A 25949-nucleotide genomic window follows, 5' to 3' on the forward strand; every position below is an offset into this window, starting at 1 on the left:
CAATCCCCGGTCGCGTCATACCAAAAGACGTTAAAAGATGGTACATGTTGTCATCCTGTCTGACGCTCGGGGTTAAGGGGCTAAAACAATTACTAGTTGACTCGGAGTCTGTGTCTTAGTGAAGTATTAATGTTAAACAGCGGCATGGTATCTCATTGGGTTAGTACTATAAAATCGACATTGGTCCGGACCCCCCATTCACTGATACACGTGAGATGCAACAGCTGCTCAGCATTCGTGACGACTCGTATCATTCCGGGACAAGCTGATTGCAGATGACGGAAGGGCCAAAAGATAACGAGTGTGCACGCCATCCTAAAATCATGCATTGTGCACATAAACCATGCAAAAAAGTAGGGAATATTTTTATTTTGAGGTGAAACTACAGGAAAATACACCAGCGACAATGAAAGTAAGTGATTTATGGGGCAAGAACATTTCCGATCAGTTGTCAAGGCGCTCAAAAACGACAGTGTGTATAAACTAAGTTGATATGGTAAATACTGATGGTATGACAAATTCTCAATAACTTTTTATCAACCTAAATTTACTCAAATGTTGAAGCATATATGTGCCACAATGATGAATAGATTTAAAAGAAATACGTCTTTCTAATTGCTGATCATTTTACCCAAATTAAACTCCGTAATACACATTGGATCGGGGCGGTCGGGATGATTAGCGGTGAGCGTTCACCCGTCACGCCGAAGACCAAACTTCGATTCCCCACATGGGTACATTGTAAAACAAACCATTTCTGATGAGCGAGTGAGTGAGTGAGTGAGTGAGTTTGATTTTACGGCGCTTTTAGCAATATTCCAGCAATATGTAGGCGATGGACACACTTTGGGGGGACATAAATGGGCTTCACACTATATACCCATGTGGGGAATCGAACCCGGGTCTTCGACGTGACGAGCTAACGCTTTAACTACACCACTAGATTAACATTGCGAAACATAGAATGTTTATTTCTGAAAGGTTACCGTGAGAGTAATCTATGTATATATCAACTGCAATTGTTAAATTCGTTGTGTTTATTGTGCATTAGTTGTTTTCGTTGTTGTGTTCGTTGTCGTATTGCATTCGTTTATTTATTGCTATATTTGTTGTTAATCTATACTAGCATTCGTTGTTGTATTTAGTGTCTTAGTCGACATTGCCTTAAACTTCGTAACTTGACATAAGCCAGACTGGGTCTGTTAATTACCCGGCATAGGTAACTATCATGGGTCGGGCTCGTCTCCCCTCCCGTAATTGCATTAAATATTAAGGTGAGTTTTGATCTAATTTGGTTACCCACGCAAGCCGTATCATCACAAGCAGGGTAGAAACAACAGGTAAATATACGATATTGCCTGGACACACACAAACATTGCCCTGCAACAAGGGGAGGAACGCCTCACACATCGCATCAAGAAGTCGACATGGATGAAGGTCCAATTTGACCGTCTACATCTGACAGGTTAGAAACTGTGCTGTTTCCTTATTTTACAAAAAAAAATTTTTTGTTGATTTGGTTACGAATTTTAGTACAACATTATTTTCCGTTTTAATACATATCTGAAATTAAATGTCGAAAACAGACAGTTCAAGTATGCACGTAAGCACAATTAAGCATATAATAAGCATAAAATACGTATAATTATTTTGTATTAACATTTTATTCTGGCATTTGTTGGGGTTTTCGTCGGGTTTTTTTGTCTTTGGAAATACACAAGTTATTTATTTCTATATGTTTCCACCTATATACGGGGCGGTCGGGTAGCCTAGTGGTTAAAGCGTTCGCTTGTCACGCCGAAGACCCGGGTTCGATTACCGACATGGGTACAATGTGTGAAGCCCATTTCTGGTGTCCCCCGCCGTGATATTGCTGGAATATTGCTAAAAACGGCGTAAAACCATACTCCATCACTCACTAACTCCATCTATATACACATGTGTATGGTTCACGATCGGTTCATAAACGCTAAGATTGACAAGAAATATACATAAACGCACCAAACATGTTACTGTTTACATTATGTGAAGTTTGTAGTTATTATTAGTTACAGCAGTTTTGTTTAGTTCGTTTCACAGAGATGAACCTTTGCCTCTGAATATAATATTCTCACAGGATATAGTCACCAGTTCTAAATTTTACTTGAATTTTTGGGACGTTAAATGTACTGAACAAAAGACTAAAAAACATGCATGGTGTATACTGTACAAAACAAGTCAGGGATTATAAATAAAAAAATGATCCCTAACTTGTTTTGTACAGTATATACCATGCATGTTTTATTGTTATATTTAATGAGTCAGTCAATACCGTTATTGCACTGCAGAACAGTTGCCCGTGTCCACGTGCACAGAAGGCCTTCCCCCAGAACAACATAAACTGAACATTCCAGTGTAAAAAGTAATCAGTGTTTGTTTGTGGCGGTCATTGTACAGCAAGCTACTAAAAATTCCGATCAGCTTTGTCTGGTACATTTATTGCCAGGATTGTTGTATATCATAACATAATCACTGCCGAATGTGTTTGTTTTGTAATTAAAGCCACAGTAAGAAACTAATTCTGTTGTGGTTTGGTTGTAAATAAGTCTGAAACGTCCTTTGAGTACATTATTCAACAAATCCACGTTAATATTGACATAGGATAATACGAATATCGGCTGTATCTACTTTTCACAGCCTTTGATGCAGTATGGAGACGGGGTATGAAGACCCGAGAGTCCCACCCCTCGACATATCTGATGATGTGGGGGAGGAGTTTTATCAAAGTGACGAGGGAGAGGGGCAACTCAAGATCCTCTCAACCATCCCAGATATCAGGAAAGAGGCAGGTATTTTCATCAGCCCAGATGGACATAAAAAGAGTGCAAAAGTTCGGAAAAAGAGTTCACGGGTTCATTTAAGGAGTCCGGATTTAACTCAGGACCCGGATGGAATGACAAATAATCAAACTGAGTTTCCACTTATCGAAGGAAAGAATGTGACCAAGAGACCGAATGTGGGCGGGGCATCTGATCCCGATGTGGGGTTTTGTGGGATGGGTGACCCCAAAAAAGGAAAGGTTGTTGATCAAGAGGAACCGTCTGATGACGTGTACATATCGGTGCCATCAACGGCAGGACACACCTCAGTCAACGAGGATGACGGCTACGACACTGATCTGGGGGACAGTAAGTACGGAGTGAGAGAGTGAGTGAGTGAAGGAATGGCTGAATGAATGGAGATTAACGCCACTTTACATACTGACGCGTTACAAAAATCCAAACCGGATTTCCAGCAAGTTTGATATTCGTTTATCCGCTGTGTTGTATCATATCTTCCTGTGTTTTAGGTGAACAATAGACTTGCCTTTGTATGTGTTTGTGACGGGTGCCACCGGTGGGGCAGGATACACCTTGTGTCATCATTATTTGATAGTGATTCATGAACACATGCTCATGATATAGTCGGAATCGTACAATGTAGTCAGAAAAGGTTTCTTATGATTTTGGAAGACTCCCTCCGTTGTCTAGTTGAAGAGCGTCCGCCCGTAGAGCGAATGGTCCGGGGTTTGATCCCTTGCCGCGTCATACCAAAAGACTTTAGAAGATGGTACTTGTTGTTACCCTGCCAGGCGCTCGGCATTAAGAGGTTTAATTCAGGACTGGTCGGCTCGGAGTCAGTATACTGTGTCTGAGTGGGGTATTCATGTTAGACTGTGGCATGGTATCTCAGCGGGCTAGCAGTATAAAATCGGCATTGGTCCGCGGACTAGTACAAGCAGCCACACACACACTCACACGTGCATGCACATCGCTATATCAGTGCAATAATTTTGGACGCGACGTTAAACCATATTTCACCTCACCTCACCCATGAATATGGAAATGGTGTTCGCTTTCACTGACATGTTCTACTGAGATTGAACAGCTTGCATACCTATGTTTGTTTGTTGTTTAACACTGCACTTAGCAATATTCCAGTTTTATGACCCCGGTCTGTACATAATCGAGTCTGGACAAGACAATCCAGTGCTGGACATCATGAGCATGGATCTAGGCAATTGGGATACGATGACATGCATCAACCAAGTCAGTGAGCCTGACCACCCGATCCCGTTCGTCACCTCCCCGCCTTTTACGACAAGCATGGGATGCTGAAGACCTATTCTAACCCGGATCTTCACGGGCGGGATGTATATGCAATCAATGAAATTTTACACGTTGACAAGATGCTGACCTATACCATTTTCATCAAACGTAGTTTTATCATCACATTATATATGAAACCATCACATTAAATATGAAACGTACTCCCTGGTACTCTTTGAGCTGTTATTCTTTGTTGCACCAAACGCTCTCAATTCAATATATTTCACCTCACACGCCGGTGTGAAATGTAACCGGTCATGTTCTGAACTGAAATGAACTTTATTTACACTCAGGGCTACATAACATAGCAAATTGAGGTTAACAGAGAACATAACCACATTATAAGTACAATGATGATCTATGCTTATTATATATATACAATCATAGGACCGCCTCCGTGGTCTAGTGGTAGAGCGTCCGCCCGGAGAGCGGAAGGTTCGGGGTTCGATCCCAGGCCGCGTCATACCAAAAGACGTAAAAGATAGTACTTGTTGTACTGTCTGGCGCTGGCATTAAGGGGCTAAAACAAGGACTGGTCGGCTCGGAGTCAGTATACTGTGTCTGAGTGGGATATTTATGTTAAACTGCGGCATGGTATCTCAGTGAGCTAGCACTATAAATCGGCATCAGTCCGGACTAGTACAAGCAGCCACACAAGTGCAATAATCTTGGACGCGACGTTAAACCCCATTTCACCTCACCTATATACAATCATAGGTGGGAAAGAGCATTTCATATATCACTTAAATGTCTTAATCATGATTTTGCAGAATTTTGGAAATTCTCAACATGTGCTGATCAAGTAGGTGAACATAATTCCAGTACAGTTTCCTCCTGCCCCTGCTCCCTGGGACTCGAAATCCAGTCTCTGGTAGCCGTGACGCCCTGCCCAACCCTCCATTCATTCCTTATCTTACTCCAATGCGGTGTTGAAACTGGAAGCCCTTGTGCTACTAAACCCACGACTGTGTCATTAATAATGAACGAGCCTGGTTAGCGTTTTCTGATTAACTTGCTTACTTAAAAGTTAATTAGTGCGTGATGTGACTGAACAAGAAGCTAATCACACCATATAGCCACACCACATCATAGACTTTGAAATGAATTTGAAGAAGACATAATTGGAAGGAAATATATATAATTTGCTGTTTTCTACCTATACCTATTTGTATCTGCAGTGTTGCTTGGATGTCGCGAACATTACGTAGTAATGGTTAACTTCGGTGTAAAGGTTAGCGATTATTATGACAATTGGGAAACAGTATGAAACCATTCAGTAACATTTTTCTTTGATAAAATGACGTCTCAATTAATTCAGCACAGTTATTTTGTAGAACGAAGTTGATAGTGACAAGCAAATTGTTCTATTTCTTTAACAGAATAACAATGCAACAAAGATACGGTGGAAGGTATTGCGTTAAGAAGTAGGAAGTGATATTCAGTTTCAATTACACCCATAGATGACATAATCTCCTTGCATAAGGGAGTCGTTCCCACCGTCATGTATTTATTGTGTTAAGACCTGTTATATCCTGCAGATGAAACAAATTCACAGATTAAGATTGAAACTTCGGTGATTGGTCTTTTCTGAGCCCTCTTATCTCTGATCGTACTATAGGATTGGTTTTATCTGTACATTGAATATCTTAATTAGTATGTTTGGCTGGATGTACTTGAAGCTTCTTTGTCACGATTTAATCGTGAAGATTGTTTACCTTCAATGCTATAATGTTGACAGCTTTGATAGTCGCGGCGAGAAAAAAACCCATCTAAATCATTGTAATAAGTGAAAACCTTCATGTTAATACCGCCGTATTTCCATTTTTCCGTTCTTTTCACGATTCACTTTTTTGTATAAGTTGATTTCTAGTCCCCATTTTTTAAGAGAGATATTTCTGCACAAGGCTTTGTACAAATATGTTGTCAATAGTATTATTTAAGTTGAAGGTGAATTATTTTGACAGGTATGTCTATCAAAGGACTACCTCTATACGTGATCCTTTCTTGTGTGGAGGTTTGATGAGTTTAGATGATCATTCCTCGGGGAAACACCCAGCACTGAATAGTCCCCTAGTCTGTCACCAGACCCAAGAGAACAAATTAAGGATTTCAAATCAAGTCTAGAATCTAATTTGCCTCAGCTCTAGGAATTAAGGATTGTTTTGGGCTCCATTTGAATTGTATTCTCTTTATTAGTTATATATATTTAAATAAGATAACTTTATTTCTGGGACTAAATGTCAGTCTAGCCGACATGAGTTGTTGAAGACCAATTCTAAGCGGCATTTAGGGAATTAAGCAGATAATTCTCCTTAACTTGTGCAAACAAATCTTTACAAAGCTTATTGGCATTACCTTCAGCCTGATTAAACACCTGTCACTTCGACGAGGAGTTTCCATTCATGTGCTTCTGAGAGAGGTGAGGTGAAAGGGGTTGAACGTCCGGAGTAATGCCGACTTTATGGGGCTAACCCACTGAGATACCATGCCGCAGTTTAACATGAATACCCAACCCAGACACAGTATACTGACTACGAGCCGATCAGTCCTTGTTTTTTGTCCCTTAAAACCAGGGCACCATCTTTTTGTATGACGCAGTCGGGGATCGAATCCCGAGCCGACCGGTCCTTGTTTTAGCCACTTAATGCCGAGCGTCAAGAAGGGTAACAACAAGTAGCATCGTTTAGCGTCTTTAGGTGTGACGTGGTCGGGGATTGAACTCCCGACCTTCCGCCCTCCGGACAGACGCTCTAAAAGAAGATAACGGCTTCTGAGAGAATCACAAAGTATTAAATAAGACCATAATCATAGCTGATGAGAGTAGAGAAACAAATAAAAGAAATCAATATAATTAGTAAAACAAGGAATAATAAGGGAGAACAGCATGTGAGGATTGAAGTAAGGTACCGATATTCGGAGGATGGAGGTTTTTAATGGTATTTGCATCTTTTAAGCTACGACTGCAAAACCACATATATTTTTATTAAAACTATGAATGTTAGGCTTTTCATGTAAAACAATTATTATTATCATATGGTTTTGGTTCTGTCTGGTGTAATCAAGATGTTTCAAATGAAAATAAGTTTATTGTTTGTTTTAAGCAAAGATGTATAGATATAAATCAGCAAACTTGGTTAAGTTATTAAAAACATTTTCCAAATTACAATGTATTTACAAATTAAACCATGCATTGTATTAGAAAGATATTTAACATCAATACCTGTTAGAGTATATCAATTTGCTCCTAGTTCTTTCCGTTGTTCTAGCCATAACCTAATGCTTGAAGAAGGTAGAAAAATTGGTCTTTCAAGTGATGAACGCTTATGTCCATTTTGTGTAGTCCGTGTAATTGAAACTGAGTATCATTTCTGCATTTAATGTCAATTTTACTCAGATATGAGAAATAGCCTCATACCTAAGTATTACCATTCACAACCTTCATTTGATAAATTTTGCACTCTTATGTCTTGCCAAACTGGACATGTTGTTAATAAATTAGCTAAATATATTCTTCTTGCTTTCAAGAAACGACAACAGTTTTTCAAATGTATGCAATAATTCAATTGTTTCACTATGTATATCACTTATATTATCTGGCGCCTGTTATTGTTGTAATCCACTGTATCCATATTGTATAATGGGCCGGTGGCCTCTTTACTTAAGTAAACTCACTCTCTTACTCAAATTAAAACTATGAGCCTGAATATCTGTTTAAGAAAAACACACTTCATCAAAGCAGCAATGTCATTTGTATGGCACAAGAGGGTCATATGATGTTGACCTATGAATCAGCGTCCTGTTCTCGAGCATTGGCTTGTAAGGAGGAGATACCACACTGCTGGTGTCAAGCTTTAAAAACACATTGAATTGTCTTGTAAACAGAAAGAGCAGTCGCGTGGACCAAGCAGCTTCAGCGGCTCAAGAGAGTTGATTGATTTATCTCCCTCTTTAGAAAATTATCTGACGTCCCTACCCCTAAATAAAGCTATCCCTCTACTTTTATTTCGTACTTCATGCCACCACTTACCAATTGAAAAAGGAAGATGGAATGGGATACCTATTTGTGAAAGAAAATGTAAACTGTGTTTTATTGATGATATTGGAGATGAATTTCACTATATTTTTAAATGTCCATATTTTACTAAAGAAAGAATTTTGTATATCCCACCTACATATTCTAAAAGACCTAATATGATTAAATTTCAAAGACTTTTCACTTGTAAAGAGATATCTGTTTTAAAAAAACCTTAGTAAATTCTGTAAATATGTAATGCAAATTGTAAAATCTTCCGGCTAACCACATATCCGCTATTATAATGTGTATTTTGCTGTCATTTTGTACCTCATATGCCGAGGATCTCGGCCTGAGCTTAATAAAGTTCTGATCTGTTCTGTTCTTTTAGAGGACGAGTTCCGCCACAAGGAGTTGGAACAACAGCTCCTGATCTGTCGAGAGAACACAGACATCGGCCACCTCTCATACGAGGAAGCATGCAAGACTCATGGGGCCACGCCCCTCAGGAGGGTCGTGTCACAGCTATGGCTTACGAAAATGCAACTGCAGCACGTGGGACTAAACGTCAAACAGGTCAAGGCCATATGCGCGGGACTCGTGGTAAGGTGTTAACGGTTAAAGACTGTCTGACTCCAAGTTTGAACAAGATTTGGCTAAACAGGTTTATGCGTTTATAAACATTGATAATAAAGAGTTGGTTAATGAGTATTTATGTGCTTTTAGCAATGTGTCCCGCCTTACCACGGCGGGGATTACCTCGGATGAGCTTCTCACGTAGTACTACTAGCGGTTTACTGACGCTGTAACTTCAGGGGACCATGACTCCCTACTTTAGAGAGTGAATGACGTTTTACGAACCTACATCAACTGACAATTCCCGACCCTATTTCACATCCAGTAATTGAAACAAAATGCCTGTGTTAAAAACATTTCGGGAATAGCAAAAGCATTTGTGGGCCTTTTGGTGATTTTTGGAGCTGGCTGAAACCAGATACATTAGAAGCGAAAAGTGTCAACGGATATATGTACTTAACGTGATGGATGTTACATTTTTACATGTTTAAAAGCTACGTGATGATATAACAATGGTACAAGATATATGTCTACATATTTATTTATCATACCTCCATGTCAGAATGATGACATCTGATTGGTTCAGTTGATCTTGATAAAATATTATGTATCCCGAAATAAATTTCTCAGCGGGAGAATAAATCCCTTATACCCCGCCACGAACAAGACAAGCTGCGCGTGGACTTCTGAGTGGCAGAATAAATCCCTTATACCCCACTTTGAAAAAAAAGCCTCACGCTTGTTTCAAGTCAATGAAAGTCACGTGACATAGCACAAGTTAACCTCAGCTCAATCGAACAGCAGTATTCTTTCAATTTTGAATTTGTTTTAATTCATTTAGATTGTCCCATTGAAACATGTCAGTAAGATAAATTCGTTGTAGCAGAATCACTCGGGGTACACGCGATTTTAGGTGTTCGAGGCGAGTGGTATAAAACCTACGAGGGACGCACAAAACCCAATGTACCCCGGGTGATCCTGCTACAACTTACAATGTACTCGGGGTGCCTGTTTGACACAAACTCGTCCTCTTCCATCCAGGAAAACACAAAAGTAGAGGACCTTGACCTTGAAGGTAATGGTATGGACGGCGCGGGCATCGCTCTCATCTCGGACCTCCTGAAAAAGAACACGTTCATCTCCCGAGTGGTGAGACAGAGGACCCAGTTTCAGCCCTATTACAATGTTCAAACATGTACAGTGAGTGAGTGAGTATGGTTTTGCGCCGCTTTTAGCAATATTCTAGCAATATCACGGCGGAGGACAACATGAATGGGCTTCACACATTGAACCCATGTCGGGAATCGAACCGGGGTCTTCGGCGTGACTAACGAACATTTTAACCACTAGGCTACCCGACCGACCCTCAAACATGTACTGAACAGATTTGAGATCATTGACGTTAACCCGTATCTTCAGTATGTTAAAGAAAAGTTTTGTATTAAACCAAATCTGTATAATTTCAATACGTTTTAATAGAAAAAAATTATCATATGGGTAATTTATGCAATATTATTGCATTGTATAATCATAATATTTACACTGTTGAAATTATAGATCTGGATGTCAAACCGACATTGTGATACTGTTTCTCTGTCACGAAAGTCAAACAAGGAACCGTAAAAAATAACATTGCTTAATACTGTCCACGCCTTGATATCCTGATACAAAGAGCCTGTTCATCTCAACAAGCATGGAATGTTGTGTTTCCCAGAGTCTGAAGGCCAACACATTGGAAAACAAGGGTTCAGTGGCGCTTTCAGATCTGCTACAGTTGACAACTACCATCACACAGCTTAACTTGCACAGTAAGTAAATAGTTCATGCTATATATTTCAGATATTTTTTTCTACGAAGGGCAATTTTGTGTTTGAATTTGTCATTTGGGACAACACATGAAGTACTAGACAACCGACAATTTGAAGTCAAATAACCATTGGTGGAATTCGCCGGGACCTCGCAATCAGTTCGACATTACCGAAAATTTGACTTATCACATTTCGACACAAAGGTGTCCAGCTGTTGCACGTTCTCAGTGGACTTACGAAAAATATAATTTAAAAAATTCATGATGTCCGCATCACTCATTCAAATCTTAATCCCATGTCATGTTAATGCACAACTGCGTGTGTTAGATTAGCCAGGACCCGTGTTCTTTGTGAGTTCGAATCCAATATTCATACTGACTATGGTTCTTGGTTTGTCGTACCAAACTAGGTGACCCGTGAAGGTCCTTGGTAGAATTGGTCTTCAGCGACCCATCCTTACCGTTAAACCGACTATGCTTGTCGTAAGAGGCGACTAACGGGATCGGGTGGCCAGATTCGCTGACTTGGTTGATGCATGTCACCGTTTCCCAATTGCGTGGAACGATGCTCATGATATCAATAACTTTATTGTCTGGTCCACACTCGATTATTTACAGACCGCCGTCATATAGATGAAATATTGCTGAGTGTGGCGTAAAACAATAAACAATCAAACCAACTCAAAATAGGCCATAGATTTCAGCAAAGTGGTAAATAAACGTCTATAAACTGAGCCAATTGGGTTCTCTTCCAACATGCTACCTCAACGTAAGGTCATGCGCGAGGATGACTGCTCACGATCTCTGCTAGTATGTATTCTTTGCTATTCACAGGTTGCCAGATAGGTGACCACGAGATACTCCACCTGGCAACAGGCATACAGGTAAGTGATGACACGTGGTCCCATGTACACGTTGGCCCCATGTGGCACAGGTCATAAATCAGGCCAGTTAAGCAGAGTTGGTGGCGGAGAGTAGGTGGATGGGTGACCGTGTTTCGCAGGTTTGACTCCTGGGAGCTTATAGGGATTCGGTGGTGTCACCTTAGACATGCCCTAGCAATATGCCTCTGTTCACCCAGCAGTAAATAGGTACCCGATAGAATGAGATGAGATGTGACTGTTAATTTATTGCGTCCCAGAAGGCAGCTAGGATTGTATACTCACTAGGAAGAAAGAAATTCGAGTGCACACTGATAATGTAGCCTTTTGAGCATACGGGGTGAAGTTTACGTCTTTTAACGCCTGATTGACGTGAGGTCCCAGTCATTGTCTTATACCCTACCTTAATACCCTCTATTGAGCTGCGACTGAGCCACATTGTGATGTGACAGGTGAGGTGAAATGGGGTTTAACGTCGCGTCCAAGATTCTTGCAGTTATATAGCGACGTGTATGTACGTGTGTGTGTTTGTGTGGCTGCTAGTACTAGTCCGAACTGATGCCGATTTATAGTGCTAGCTCACTGAGATACCATGCCGCAGTTTAACATGAATACCTCACTCAGACACAGTATACTGACTCCGAGCCGACCAGTCCTTGTTTTAGCCCCTTAATGCCGAGCTCCAGACAGGGTAACAACAAGTACCATCTTTTAACGTCTTTTGGTATGACGCGGCCGGGGATCAAACCCCGGACCTTCCGCGCTCCGGGCGGACGCTCTACCACTAGACCACGGAGGCGGTTGTGATGAGACAGTGTAGTAGCGCGATGAATAGTCGTGTAAGGGTCGACTAATATTATGATAGGGTGGTTGCAATGAAATCTGCGTCATTGATCCATTGGTCATACTGGTTTGTCTGGACTCTACAGGCCGCCGTGATATAGACGGAACATTGCTGATGCGACGTAAAACAACATCAACTCACTCACCATAGACGTTCAGTAAATTGGATCATGATGTAAATATAAAAATTACTTCGGAGTTATGGTTAAGTACAGATGGCTGAATGTATTATGTTGTTTGGTGTGGTGTTTTTCATATTAGAACAACGAGTGTATTAAATGGCTGCATGTTCCATGGTGTACGATGGTGTTTTTTAATCAATTTCAGAACAACGAGAGTATGAATTGGCTGTCTTTGAGTCACAACAAGATCGGCATCCTTGGAGGTATTCAACTTGGAAGAGCGTTGGGTATGTATGGAAGACCAGATAGATGACACCCAAAAACATGTATGAAAACATTGAAGTTCATTGTTCGTGGTGGAATACATTCGCCGTAATCAATTTCTCTGTTTCACACTTATGCATATCAAAAGGCTGGTAAATAAACATGATGTAAGCTGACCTAACACTGGCCTGAATAAGGTTCCCTTCAGGTTCATTGAGAGAACTGACATGTTTTTGTTTTGTTTGTGTGTTGTTTAACGCCGCACTCCAGCAATATTCCAGCTATATGACGGCGGTCTGTAATAATCGAGTCTGGACCAGACAATCCAGTGATTGACATCATGAGCATCGATCTAGGCAAATGGGATACAATGACATGCATCAACAAAGTCAGGGAGCCTGACCACCAGATCCCGTTAGTTGCTTCTTACGAAACGCATAGTCGCCTTTTACGTCAAAAAGGGTTGCCAAAGACCTATTCTAAATAGGATCTTCACGGATAAAGTGACAACGTATACCTGAATATAGCAAACTAACATTGGCATACTGTTAATCATGATGGATGATGAAAGTTGAAAGTCTAAAACTCAATAGAAATGTCGGGGCGGTCAGCATGATTAAACATTTATAACGACGCCACGATCCATCAAATTAATCTAATTGAGAGAAAAATACAATTTGTGATACGCTGTTGGGAATATAATTCCTGAATCGTGATTAAACAAACATTTGCCTGTAAGTGTTTTAATACGACTTTGTGATGACCACATTGAACATTCCGACTACTTGTAAATGACCAGTACATTCCAACACTCAGAGAGTGGAATTAAAACACGTCCAGCCAATCTTACCTTATTCAAATATTCTTTTGATTACCAGGTGTGAACAACTACCTGGAGTATGTTGACGTCAGTTGGAACCAGATCAGAACAAGCGGTGCCGTGTCCGTCTGTAAGAGTCTGCAGGTACGCCATCGTCTTCACGAACAACTTCATCAACGTTCCATCAGTGATAATCCTTTCTATAATATATCCTTTGTATGCCATCACGCCAGTGTTGTCTATCTATTCCTGTTGATTTACATAGTGTTCACAAAAATATGTAACCAATGTTTGAGCAGAAAAATCACACTATTCGGAAACTGGACGTATCGTGGAATGGTTTTGGATTTGAAGGCAGTCTGGCCATAGGGGAATCCCTGAAGATGAACAGAACCCTGAAGGTGCTGGATATGGCTAACAACAGGATCAACTGGGACTGTGTGCCTTACATCGGCAGGGGGATCCGAGCAAACAGGTGTCTCGAGGTGCTTGACGTGAGTAGACTCTTGTGGCACAAGATCACTTCAGAGGAAAATAAATCCGATGTTCAATTCTGGTTTTGCTGTGTCGGTGTAAGACAACTCGTTAATGACAATGGGGAGTAACAGGATGCCTCAATAACTGCCGTGTTGTGCTGCAATAGCCGCATCTTGCTAAGAATGACAAATAAAACTACGGCAATGGTAATATTTTGTATGATCTGTTCATTGTGCTAAGATAAGACTACTGCGCTATGTACGATAAATCTGATAAAGTCATGGATTTGGAGAGGAATAGTCAATCACACTCAATCACCGTCTTGCTGTGCCAGCACAGTCGAGGTTGGGCCAATCATGTGCCCCATATGCATAGTCTTGCTGTGCCAGTATTAGACAACTGTCAAACGCCATGGACATTACTGGGTTAATCATATGCTCCAGGCATCGTTTTGTAGTGTCAGTATTGTTACGAGTGAAACAGTGTCTCAAGTAACTAAAGGAAGAAAGAACTTAGTTACACTATTAAGAATAGTTATTATTACCAAAACCAACAATTATGGCATGGCATGAGGACGAGAGCGAGGTCAAGCATGTGCTGCAATTGTCACTTTGCGGTGCTAGTATCAGGAAATGCGTGAAGCTTGATTAAGAGAATTTGGTCAAGTGTGTGCCGCAATCATCAAATTGCAGTGTCGAGTTCAGCTATCAGGATAAAGTTTCATAGGGCAGCTTTTTTAAGACTATTGCAGCCAGCAAGGTCATGAGTGTACGATTGTTGTTCCAGCTCGGCCATAACCCGCTGTCGATGGAGGGGTGTGACGAGCTCCTAGATGCAATAGCTAAACCAACCTGTTGTCTCAGACATCTAGGATTAGAGGTAAATACGCTCTTCTGTAAAATAATCGTACGTAAGTCTAAATGAAGCTTCATCAAAGAACACATATAATCTTCGCATGTACACTTGTGAATACATTTCACAGCCTTTTAACAATGACCTAGTCAGGCAACCTGTCCATACAATGACATAGTCAGGCAACCTGCCCATACAATGACATAGTCAGGCAACCTGCCCATACAATGGCATAGTCAGGCAACCTGCCCATACAATGACATAGTCAGGCAAAGTACCCAAACAATGACCTAGTCAGGCAACCTGCCCATACAATGACATAGTCAGGCAACCTGCCCAAACAATGACCTAGTCAGGCAACCTGCCCATACAATGACATAGTCAGGCAACCTGCCCATACAATGACCTAGTCAGACAACCTGCCCATACAATGACCCAGTCAGGCAACCTGCCCATACAATGACCCAGTCAGGCAACCTGCCCATACAATGACATAGTCAGGCAACCTGCCCATACAATGACATAGTCAGGCAACCTGCCCATACAATGACATAGTCAGGCAACCTGCCCATACAATGACCAAGTCAGGCAACCTGCCCATACAATGATCTAGTCAGGCAACCTGCCCATACAATGACATAGTCAGGCAACCTGCCCATACAATGACCTAGTCAGGCAACCTGCCCATACAATGACCTAGTCAGGCAACCTGCCCATACAATGACCTAGTCAGGCAACCTGCCCATACAATGACATAGTCAGGCAACCTGCCCATACAATGACCTAGTCAGGCAACCTGCCCATACAATGATCTAGTCAGGCAACCTGCCCATACAATGACATAGTCAGGCAACCTGCCCATACAATGACCTAGTCAGGCAACCTGCCCATACAATGACCTAGTCAGGCAACCTGCCCATACAATGACCTAGTCAGGCAACCTGCCTATACAATGACATAGTCAGGCAACCTGCCCATACAATGACCCAGTCAGGCAACCTGCCCATACAATGACATAGTCAGGCAACCTGCCCATACAATGACCTAGCCAGGCAACCTGCCCATACAATGACATAGTCAGGCAACCTGCCCATACAATGACCTAGTCAGGCAACCTGCCCATACAATGACCCAGTCAGGCAACCTGCCCATACAATGACCTAGTCAGGCAACCTGCCCATACAATGACATAGTCAGGCAACCTGCCCATACAATGACCTAGTCAGGCAACCTGCCCATACAATGACCTAGCCAGGCAACCTGCCCATACAATGACATAGCCAGGCAACCAGCCCATACAATGACCTAGTCAGGCAACCTGCCCATACAATGACCCAGTCAGGCAACCTGCCCATACAATGACCCAGTCAGGCAACCTGCCCATACAATGACCCAGTCAGGCAACCTGCCCATACAATGACCTAGTCAGGCAACCTGCCCATACAATGACCTAGTCAGGCAACCTGCCCATACAATGACCTAGTCAGGCAACCTGCCCATACAATGACCTAGTCAGGCAACCTGCCCATACAATGACCTAGTCAGGCAACCTGCCCATACAATGACATAGTCAGGCAACCTGCCCATACAATGACATAGTCAGGCAACCTGCCCATACAATGACATAGTCAGGCAACCTGCCCATACAATGACCTAGCCAGGCAACCTGCCCATACAATGACATAGTCAGGCAACCTGCCCATACAATGACCTAGTCAGGCAACCTGCCCATACAATGACCTAGCCAGGCAACCTGCCCATACAATGATCTAGTCAGGCAACCTGCCCATACAATGACCTAGTCAGGCAACCTGCCCATACAATGACCTAGTCAGGCAACCTGCCCATACAATGACCCAGTCAGGCAACCTGCCCATACAATGACCCAGTCAGGCAACCTGCCCATACAATGACATAGATAGGCAACCTGCCCATACAATGACCCAGTCAGGCAACCTGCCCATACAATGACATAGTCAGGCAACCTGCCCATACAATGACCTAGTCAGGCAACCTGCCCATACAATGACCCAGTCAGGCAACCTGCCCATACAATGACCTAGTCAGGCAACCTGCCCATACAATGACCTAGTCAGGCAACCTGCCCATACAATGACATAGTCAGGCAACCTGCCCATACAATGACCCAGTCAGGCAACCTGCCCATACAATGACCCAGTCAGGCAACCTGCCCATACAATGACCCAGTCAGGCAACCTGCCCATACAATGACCTAGTCAGGCAACCTGCCCATACAATGACCTAGTCAGGCAACCTGCCCATACAATGACCTAGTCAGGCAACCTGCCCATACAATGACCTAGTCAGGCAACCTGCCCATACAATGACATAGTCAGGCAACCTGCCCATACAATTACCTAGTCAGGCAACCTGCCCATACAATTACCTAGTCAGGCAACCTGCCCATACAATGAGTATATCAGGTCCATAACCAGGGTCACATCGCGTGAGTCAGTTGGGTTTAACGCCACTTTGATCAGTATTTAATTAATATCACGGAATATCGGTGAAATCGGGAGACGCCTAAAGTGACGCTGGTATGGACCGTTATAATACTCCTTTGTGATATCCACGATCGCAGCCATAGGACTAACATAAAAGGGATCATAATCACGGCGAAGATTGGATTCGAACCCACTACTAAACGGATCCTAACAGTCACGCACGACTAAGGGAAGCAACTCTGCACCGCGAATTTCGGCTCCTTAGACCTGCTGGCAAGCCGTATACCATGATCTGGTTGAGACAAAACATAAACTTGTCAGCTGGCAACGTTTGAGTCATCTTATTCTACCCAAAGTTTAGAAGAAAAAGAAAATTCCGATAAGTTACCCGATATGATAGACGGGCTCTTTTAAAGAAAATGTAGTTATTATAGTCGTTGCCGTTGTTTTTCAGAACATACCAATCAACTCCAAGGTTGCCTTCAGTGCAACGGAGATCTCCCGCACCCGGAAGTTCACTCTCCATCACGGGGGCATCCTCAGCACTCACGACATCATCGGCATTCAGAGAGGTGAGGGTTGTTGTCACCGTCATCGTTAAGCTCAAATATAGCCATTTATCATGTATTTGTGAACGCTTTCCTTTGTAATATTTATCGTTCGCCATAAGGTTAGAAATTTTAACATTAGAATTATTCTTACAGTACTGATAAATTGTTAAAACTGCACAAGAATATCAAAAATGTTACTGTAAATGAGTTATGATCAACATTTTGTCTCATTTTAAAAATCTAATATATGACTAATGATATCAGTTTGTTAACAAAGATGCATACATGTCGGATCCATTAACAAGCATTATCATTGCTACGAGCTGGTATATAGCGCACAACAGAGAGCCCTACACTTCTCATAAGGCCATGGACACATTAAGTGTGGTGGGGTTGGGTGAGGTGGAATATATTTTAAATGGCTTTGTGAAGGCTCCACATTGTTAATCTACAAATGGAAAATGTCACTGATACAGAAGCTTTCTATATACGCTGTAATGAGTGTGTGTTACATGAACCGACCAATACTTAACTGCAAAACTACTATTTTTATGACCAATATTGATAATGTCTTCTTTCCTACTACAAAAAGACCTGAAGGAAGGTATGTTTGGATTTGTTAACAATAGATGTGACAGGAATGATATTATTTATATTAATATTATTATGAATTGTGATTTGGATCCATCCTTCATCGCACATATCGATACTCCAATCAGAGAACGTTTCACAAAATCCTCGACTGATACACCTTCGGATGAAAGTGATTTACCACTGCCTGTCTTTGTTGACACGAATGTGTCTCTTTCATCTTTTAACATCTTTTTGTGGCTGCTTGTACTAGTCCGAACTAATCCCGATTTTATAGTGCCACACCACTGAGATACATGAATACTCCACTCAGACATAGTATATTGACTCCGAGACGATCAGTCCTTGTTTTAGCCCCTTAATGCCGAGCGCCATGCTAGGTAACAACAAGTACCAGCTTTTAGTGGTTTTTGACGCGGCCGGGGATTGAACCCCCGACCTTCCGCTGTCCAGGCGGACGCTCTATCACTTGACCAAAGAGGCGGTCTAAAAGTTTATGGAGAGTCTGTAACAATATTACGGCAAGGCGATGCTTATGAAAAAAAGGGGATCGGACCCCCAACCCCCCGCCGTCCAGGCAGACGCTCTACCACTAGACCACAGAGGCGGTATCAAAGTTTATGAAGAGACTTTAACAATATTACGTCAAGGCGATGCTTATGAAAATAAATTGCATGATTTTAAGGGTTCTGTGATCGAGTAGCTTGTGTTGATCAAACAGGAATAAAGAATTACATGTTCACATCATGTTGTGAGTGAGTGAGTATGGTTTCACGCCGTTCTAAGAAATAATCCCTCACTATGACTGCTGGAACACCAACAATAGGCTTCACGTATCATGTATCAAACTCGGATCTTCGGCGTGACAAGCCTACACTTGAACAACTAGACTACCCCATAGCCCGAGTTGATAAGTCAGGGAGAGTATGGTTTCACACCGAACTCAGCAATAAATTCCGGCACGGAAACGGGACGTTTTAAAGGATGTGGAAAGGTAGAATCATTGATAAATATGACAACAAAAACCTATTGTCTATAAAAAAAATAGCTGTAATTTATTTAAATTAAATAAATGATTAGATTTAATTGTTTTTAAAGGAGATAAATCAAATGTTTTGAGTTTGATTTTCAATTTCATATTTAAGAAAAGAAATGTCACTACTATGTACACTACAAAAATAATCTTTGATGTATAAACAACGTTGAATTGTAAACTACCATCTAAGGCAAAACGTAAACATGCGCTTAGCATATGGCATGGTATACATTTATATACGTACCAAATAACTGCGATGCTGTTTTCCACACAACTGAATGCAGTGAAGGAATGCTTGGTTGTCACTTGTGATTTTATCCCCATTTTATCTTGAGTGCAGTGTTTTTGGCATGGCAATGCATTTATTTTTCTTGGCGCTGTTTTTGATTGTTGTTGTTCAAATGCTTGTTTTTCCCCCGTAAAATCTTGTGTGAAATTATTTAATGCTTATAAATTTCTAAATTGTAATACTAACTGCCTTTCAGTGAAGCGCCAAGACCCCATGTCGCTGCTAACAAGATATTTAGGCACAATTGGGATCCGAGTCGTCGATCTGTTTCGAATGTTCGATACGGAAAATAGGTTTTACGTGTCGAAAGAAAAGTTTATCCGAGGGCTTAAGGTAAGCGCGTTGTTTCACTGCATTCTTTCATGACTAAAATATAGAGAAATAGTCTAATACAGTGGGTATTCTAACTTCACATATTATTGTTAATACAGTTAAGTTTGTCAAAGACATATATTGACATAAAAATGGGAGATAGTATACGTTATTTTCAAATATTTTCGTTGAAGTATTTTTTATATAAAGTTTGATTGGCTGCCTAGTACAATCTTTGATGTCTACTTTTTGTATTAAAATCATCAAAACACAAACATCTTGTAGCAGTAACAAAAAAGGTTTTGACATTTTAAAAACGTGTTGCCATTTAAATGTAACAGGATGTGTTAGGTTAGTGAGATTCGATAATGTATTGCCTACAAAAATCTAATTTTTCATAAACATCTAGCTCAATGATTAACGATAAAAATGAAAGGCGAATAGGACCTCCCCTATGTGTCTTTAGATACAAAATATACCAGAAAAGGGTACAAAAGTCTAAAACCTCCTCGTCTGGGTGAACATCCTCTAACACCATCTACATTTAGACTCCCTGACAAAGATCAGTTTCTATTCAGTGTGTTCTGGAATGCATTTGGGGGACAGGGTAAAATATAACGTGACACGTCCCAAGTTTCCGTGAACGCAGAGTAGTCAAGTTAACATGTGAGAAGATCTTATTAGGCCCAAGGAACTTAAATCAAACAAACATTACCCTAAAACGATCGTTGATGTTCCTGCAGGCACGGGTGGCCCAGTCGTGTAAGGCGCCGCAATTCGCTGTGCAGAGTTGCGTCCCTTGGACACGCCAGAAACCTATGATTGAGGGTTCGAATTTCTGTTCACCCCGATTATGTTTCTAGATTTGTCAGCACCATACCGTGCTCGTGGGTTTCACCAAAGAGGTAAACGTCTGAGACCTGCATCACTTCGGTGTTTTCCTCCCACATGATTCTGACATGCCGTGATATAACTGAAAAAAAATGTTGAAAGTGGCGTTAAAACCCAATTCACTCACTCGCCATTTTTAGCATTCAGTTGATTTGGAAAGTCTCTTTACATTCGTAATACCCATACGTTGACGTTTTGGTAAAGTATAGTATAGATACTATATAATGCACAATAATTGGGTGTCAAAAGATGTCAATGTTCTTGAAGATGAGGTAAAATGGGGTTTTACGTCTCGTTCAAGATTATTGGACTGAAATGGCGACGTGCATGCACGTATGTGTAGCTGCAGCTGCTTGTACTTGCCCTGACTAATTCCGATTTTGTGATGATAGCCAATTGAGATGCCGTGCCGCAGTTTAACATGGATACCCCATTGTTGTTTAACAGGGCACCCAGCAATAGTCCAGACTAAAGCCCGTTTTAAGTGCTAGCCCGCTGACATACCATGTCTCAGTGTAACATTAATACCCCACTCTGACAGTATACTGAATCCGAGCCGACAAATCCTCGTTTAAGCCCCATATTTTAACGTCTTTTGGCATGACCGCGGACGGGGATCGAACTACCGACCTTCCGCTCTCCGGTGAGACGCTCTATCCGCTAGATTGGGGGCGGTCCTCTATTCTTGAAAGCATAGTTCTATTCTCTTTAACCTCGTAAAGACGTTGCACAATAATTGGGATTCATTATACCAAGATAGTGAACGTAATCAGGTTTACACGACCTTTCAAAAAGCGTGGCGAATATGTTGTATAGTTTGTATTGGTGAGATGAGGTGAAATTGGGTTTAACGTCGCGTCCAAGATTATTGCACTTATATAGCGACGTGCATGCACGTGTGTGTGTAGCTGCTTGTACTGGTCCGGACTGATGCCGATTTATAGTGCTAGCACACTGAGATACCATGCCGCAGTTTAACATGAATACCCCACTCAGACACAGTATACTGACTCCGAGCCGACCAGTCCTTGTTTTAGCCCTTTAATGCCGAGCGCCAGACAGGGCAACAACAAGTACCATCTTTTAGCGTCTTTTGGTATGACGCGGCCGGGGATTGAACCCCGGACCTTCCGCTCTCCGGGCGGACGCTCTACCACTAGACCACGGAGGCGGTCAGTTTGTATTGGACTTTGTTACATCAAGATGGAGACTGTAGTCTAGTTTTGCTTTATGTTCTTTCTAGTGAATAGGACAGCACCCAGACAGACTTTCAGTAAGAATTATGTTGCGTAATAAATGGATTGGGCAGAGATACATTTATACACATGCCGAGTGTATTTGGGTTGTTCTATCTTTTCTATATCGCGTTTTAAGCATGTTGCATAAACACTGGGTACCGTTATATACAGTTGGTAGATGTGTATTGAAGTTCTACTATCTATTCCCTATAGACGTAAGATAGTCATTGAATAGCGTTTTACCTAGATGGTGACTATTCGGCTTATAAATCATCATCATCATCAACATCACCACCACCATCATCATTATCATACTCAGGTTTTACGTTCTGTTCAATGGGAGGAAATGATTTACATTCATGGCACTAAACATGGTCATGGTTGAAATATTTGTCGTTCAATTGCAAAAGTTTGTGACTTTGTCTTTGATTTCTGACACACTCGGTAATAGCTCGATTACAATTTGAAGGGATGGGTGGTGGCATCGGATTTCTGTTTCTGCACAAAGTGTCTGTTCCGCACACCTTCCAACAAAGAGCGTCTCACTGTCTTGCCAGGATGAGCGTTGATGGTTCGTGTGGTATCAACAAAATCGCTGGACAGTTCATTATTACTCGAGAAAGTGTATTTGTATCGAGCCATTATACTGTGGTTGAAATCACACAACCCAACACAAGTTGACTATTCTATTGCAGCGTGTACGAGCGCCCTTAGACGAAGAAGAAATGCAGGCAGTTGTGAAGAGGATCGGGATGAGCAAGGGAGGGCAGATAAACTACCAGTACGTACACCAGTGTCCCAGTTTAAGACACCACTAAAAACCCATCGGTTCCACCAAGCATTTGACAACGTACTCTGACTTTTAACATGTGTTTATTATATTTACAGCGCGACTTAGTACCTATTGATGGTTATTCGGAGCTATATAAACTCAGTAGTAGTAGTAGTAGTAGTAGTAGTAGTAGTAGTTAGTTAGTTGTTAAACGCCGCTCTCAGCAATATTCCGGTCGATCCACGCAATTGGGATACGATGACATGCATCAACCAAGTCAGCGAGGCTGTCCACCCGATCCCGTTAGTCGCCTCTTACGACAAGCACAGTCGCCTTTTACGGCAAGCATGGGTTGCTGAAGACCTATTCTACCCTGGATCTGTAGTAGTAGTAGTAGTGGTAGTAGTAGTAGTAGTAGTAGTAGTAGTAGTAGTATGTTGTTAAACGCCGCTCTCAGCAATATTCCAGTCGATCCACGCCTTTTACGGCATGGATGGGTTGCTGAAGACCTGTTTTACCCCGGATCTGTAGTAGTAGTAGTGGTAGTAGTAGTGCAAGGCACTAATTACGACAGTGAGTTGGGTTTGACCCCGCTTTTAACAGTATTCCAGTTACATCACGGCGTGTCAGCTCAATGTGGGATGAACGCCTGAAGTGATGCAGGTCTTAGACATTTTCCACTATGGTGAAAACTACGGGTATTGTGCTGACAAACCTAGAAAGATAATCGGGGCGAAGCTGGATTCAAACCAACTATCACAGATTTCTGGCGTGCCCAAGGGACGCAACTGTACATAGCGAATTGCCGCGCCTCAGACAACTGGGCCACCGGTGCCCCTAGACATGTCTGGGTATGGCAGCTCACCGCAGAGCCTATAGTCTTCCTTTAAAGGGACAATGGCTCGGGTCAATTGGCAGTTTTATCAAGTTTGATTGCGGCTATTTCTGTTGGTTTGCCTGATTTATTATTTACAGGCCGCGGTGATATATCTGGATTTTTTAGTACTGCGGAGTGAAACATGAATTAACCAATCACTTACTCACCTGTCTGTCTGTTGAAGGTTACTCGCTGCAGGTGTAAGGAAGCACATTCGTGACGAGCGAAAGGAAGATATGAGACAGGAAGCGTTGGAACGGAAACGCCGTGAGGATCGACGGCGCATCTTACAGTCAGATGCCATCATTTCCGCGCCTGAGTCTGGCTACTACTTCCCTTCAATGTACAACATCTATGGCACGCGGTTTATTGGACGCCCTACGGAGGGCACTTCCAGCCTCAGCAGACAGAACTCCTTTGCTAACGTTACAACCCCTGGAAGCTTCTTGCCCAAAATCTTCTCTGAAAGTCCTCGAAGTCTGATCGCTGTGAGCGAGACCGAATCTCTCCGCCAAACACCTGCAGAGACAATGAGGATAAACAAGAAAAAGAGGACCCGGTCGAAGTCGGTGACAAGTCAGAAATCAACCAAGTCAGAAATGAGTGGAAGTAGTGGTGGTGGATACCTGCCGCCATTGTCTAGTCTCAATCTCAGACATGATAGTCCCTGAATGTCTCGTACCTGCTACTGGACCAAGAGTCTTTGAGAACAACCTGATCAACACTGAACCTTCCCAGCTATCGCCTCTGTCATGGTATATTCCGTCTGGGGTGAACTAGAACCGTTTTTATTCAACTGTACAGACCTTGATCTGACTCAGGACAGGTGCTTCCGGTAAAGCAAGATGAGCTCTCCATTTTTCGCAGACACCTGGTGTCATTGTTGGACAATGATTCTTGGGTTTGGGGCTAAATATGTGACTCTATTTAGACATGTGGCAGGATTACAAACATGAATACCACAGAGACTTTGATGTTTAGATTTTCTATTACTGTCTGTGATCAGCATTAATAAACTTCTTTTGACTAAGGAGAGGTTATGAACTGTATATGTGATATTCATATTATAATAATTGTTCAACAGAAACTGTTCATGTTTTTTTATAGTTTTAAGAGTATATTGTTTGTTTGTTGTTAAGCAGGGCACTCAGCAGTAGTGCACCTTTTAGACAGTGACCTGTTAATAATCAAGTCTGGACCAGACACTCTTATTCAATGAGATACCATCCATCATCTATCAATCTAACTTAATAAGGGGGAACACTCATTGTAAGAATGAGTTTAGGTCACCTTTCCAGTATAAAAGACACACCAGGATTGGGATTAGCAATGTAGGTGAGGTGTAATTGTGGTTTGAGGGCTTGTTTATTGCACTCATAATCAGTGTTTGTGGGGGGTGGGGGTGTTGGGGGGTGTTACTAGTCCAGACTAATGCACGTATTAAGTGATAGCCCCCTGAGACACCATGCCGCATTTTAACATGTATTGTACACGCCACTCAAACACGGTGTTCTTTGAGCCGACCAGTCCTTGTACTCTCATCTCAATGTTTAGCACTAGTCAGGGAAATGAAAAGTCTTTTAACTCTTTTGTTATGAAGCGACCAGGGAACACACCACTGGTCCTGCTCTCAAAGCAGAAACAACAGCACGGATGTGGTCCCACACATTGTATCTCTCTAGGGGTTCGATCAGACTTTCACATGATGAGTCACCCTTATCACTTGGTTGCCTCACCATCCCTCATTCTCCTTGACTGGTAGGTACCCAAAACTATAGGAAATAGGGAGTAGTGAGTGAGTGAATGTGAATGTAAGCAAGACAGTAATAATCCAGTCATAGTAACAACACTAGCCAGTAACTTATCGCAGGCTCGCTGACTTGGTTGATGCATGTCATCACATCCCAATTGCGTGGATCAATGCTCATGATGTCAATCACTGGATTGTCTGGTCCAGACTCGATTATTTACAGACCGCTGTCATATAGCTGGAATATTGCTGTGTGCGGCGTTAAACAACAAACAAAGTAACTTATCGGCCTGTAAATAAATAAGGCAACAAAGGCAAGTAACTTATCAAGTCTAGACAAAGCAAACCGTTGGTCGACAGCATGAGCCAAGATCTGCAATCACAGACACACAAGCA

At 42.0% G+C, this 25949-nt stretch overlaps 1 protein-coding gene across 3 annotated transcripts; it reads left to right on the forward strand.

The window, feature by feature from the left end:
• The first annotated feature begins 1415 nt into the window (after positions 1–1415).
• LOC124119291 (leucine-rich repeat-containing protein 74B-like) lies at positions 1416–24877 on the forward strand. 3 transcript variants are annotated; one of them, XM_046481755.2, is made up of 15 exons: positions 1416–1465; positions 2677–3167; positions 8531–8742; positions 9757–9864; positions 10430–10523; positions 11357–11406; positions 12574–12655; positions 13511–13596; positions 13752–13946; positions 14716–14808; positions 17701–17818; positions 18390–18401; positions 19910–20046; positions 22850–22935; positions 23988–24877. In XM_046481755.2, exons 2-15 carry the CDS (start codon positions 2690–2692, stop codon positions 24472–24474), a joined length of 2238 nt encoding a protein of 745 aa, XP_046337711.2. In that variant the 5' UTR covers positions 1416–1465; positions 2677–2689; the 3' UTR covers positions 24475–24877. The 3 variants fall into 3 exon arrangements, with proteins under 3 accessions (XP_046337711.2, XP_046337719.2, XP_046337725.2); XM_046481763.2 differs by lacking the exons at positions 1416–1465; positions 18390–18401 and having other exon boundaries at positions 2473–3167; XM_046481769.2 differs by lacking the exons at positions 1416–1465; positions 18390–18401; positions 19910–20046 and having other exon boundaries at positions 2473–3167; positions 23988–24167.
• Positions 24878–25949: the final 1072 nt, after the last annotated feature.

The sequence above is a fragment of the Haliotis rufescens genome, unplaced genomic scaffold, assembly GCF_023055435.1.
Source record: "Haliotis rufescens isolate VD_foot unplaced genomic scaffold, xgHalRufe1.0.p SCAF_3, whole genome shotgun sequence".
Classification (NCBI taxonomy): Eukaryota; Metazoa; Mollusca; class Gastropoda; order Lepetellida; family Haliotidae; genus Haliotis; species Haliotis rufescens.

Coding starts and splice junctions, on each gene's coding strand:
- LOC124119291 (XM_046481755.2), top strand. CDS start 2,690: ATGGAGACGGGGTATGAAGACCCGAGAGTCCCACCCCTCGACATATCT. Junction 8,743..9,756: donor CCATATGCGCGGGACTCGTG/GTAAGGTGTTAA, acceptor TCTTCCATCCAG/GAAAACACAAAAGTAGAGGA. Junction 13,947..14,715: donor GGTGTCTCGAGGTGCTTGAC/GTGAGTAGACTC, acceptor TTGTTGTTCCAG/CTCGGCCATAACCCGCTGTC.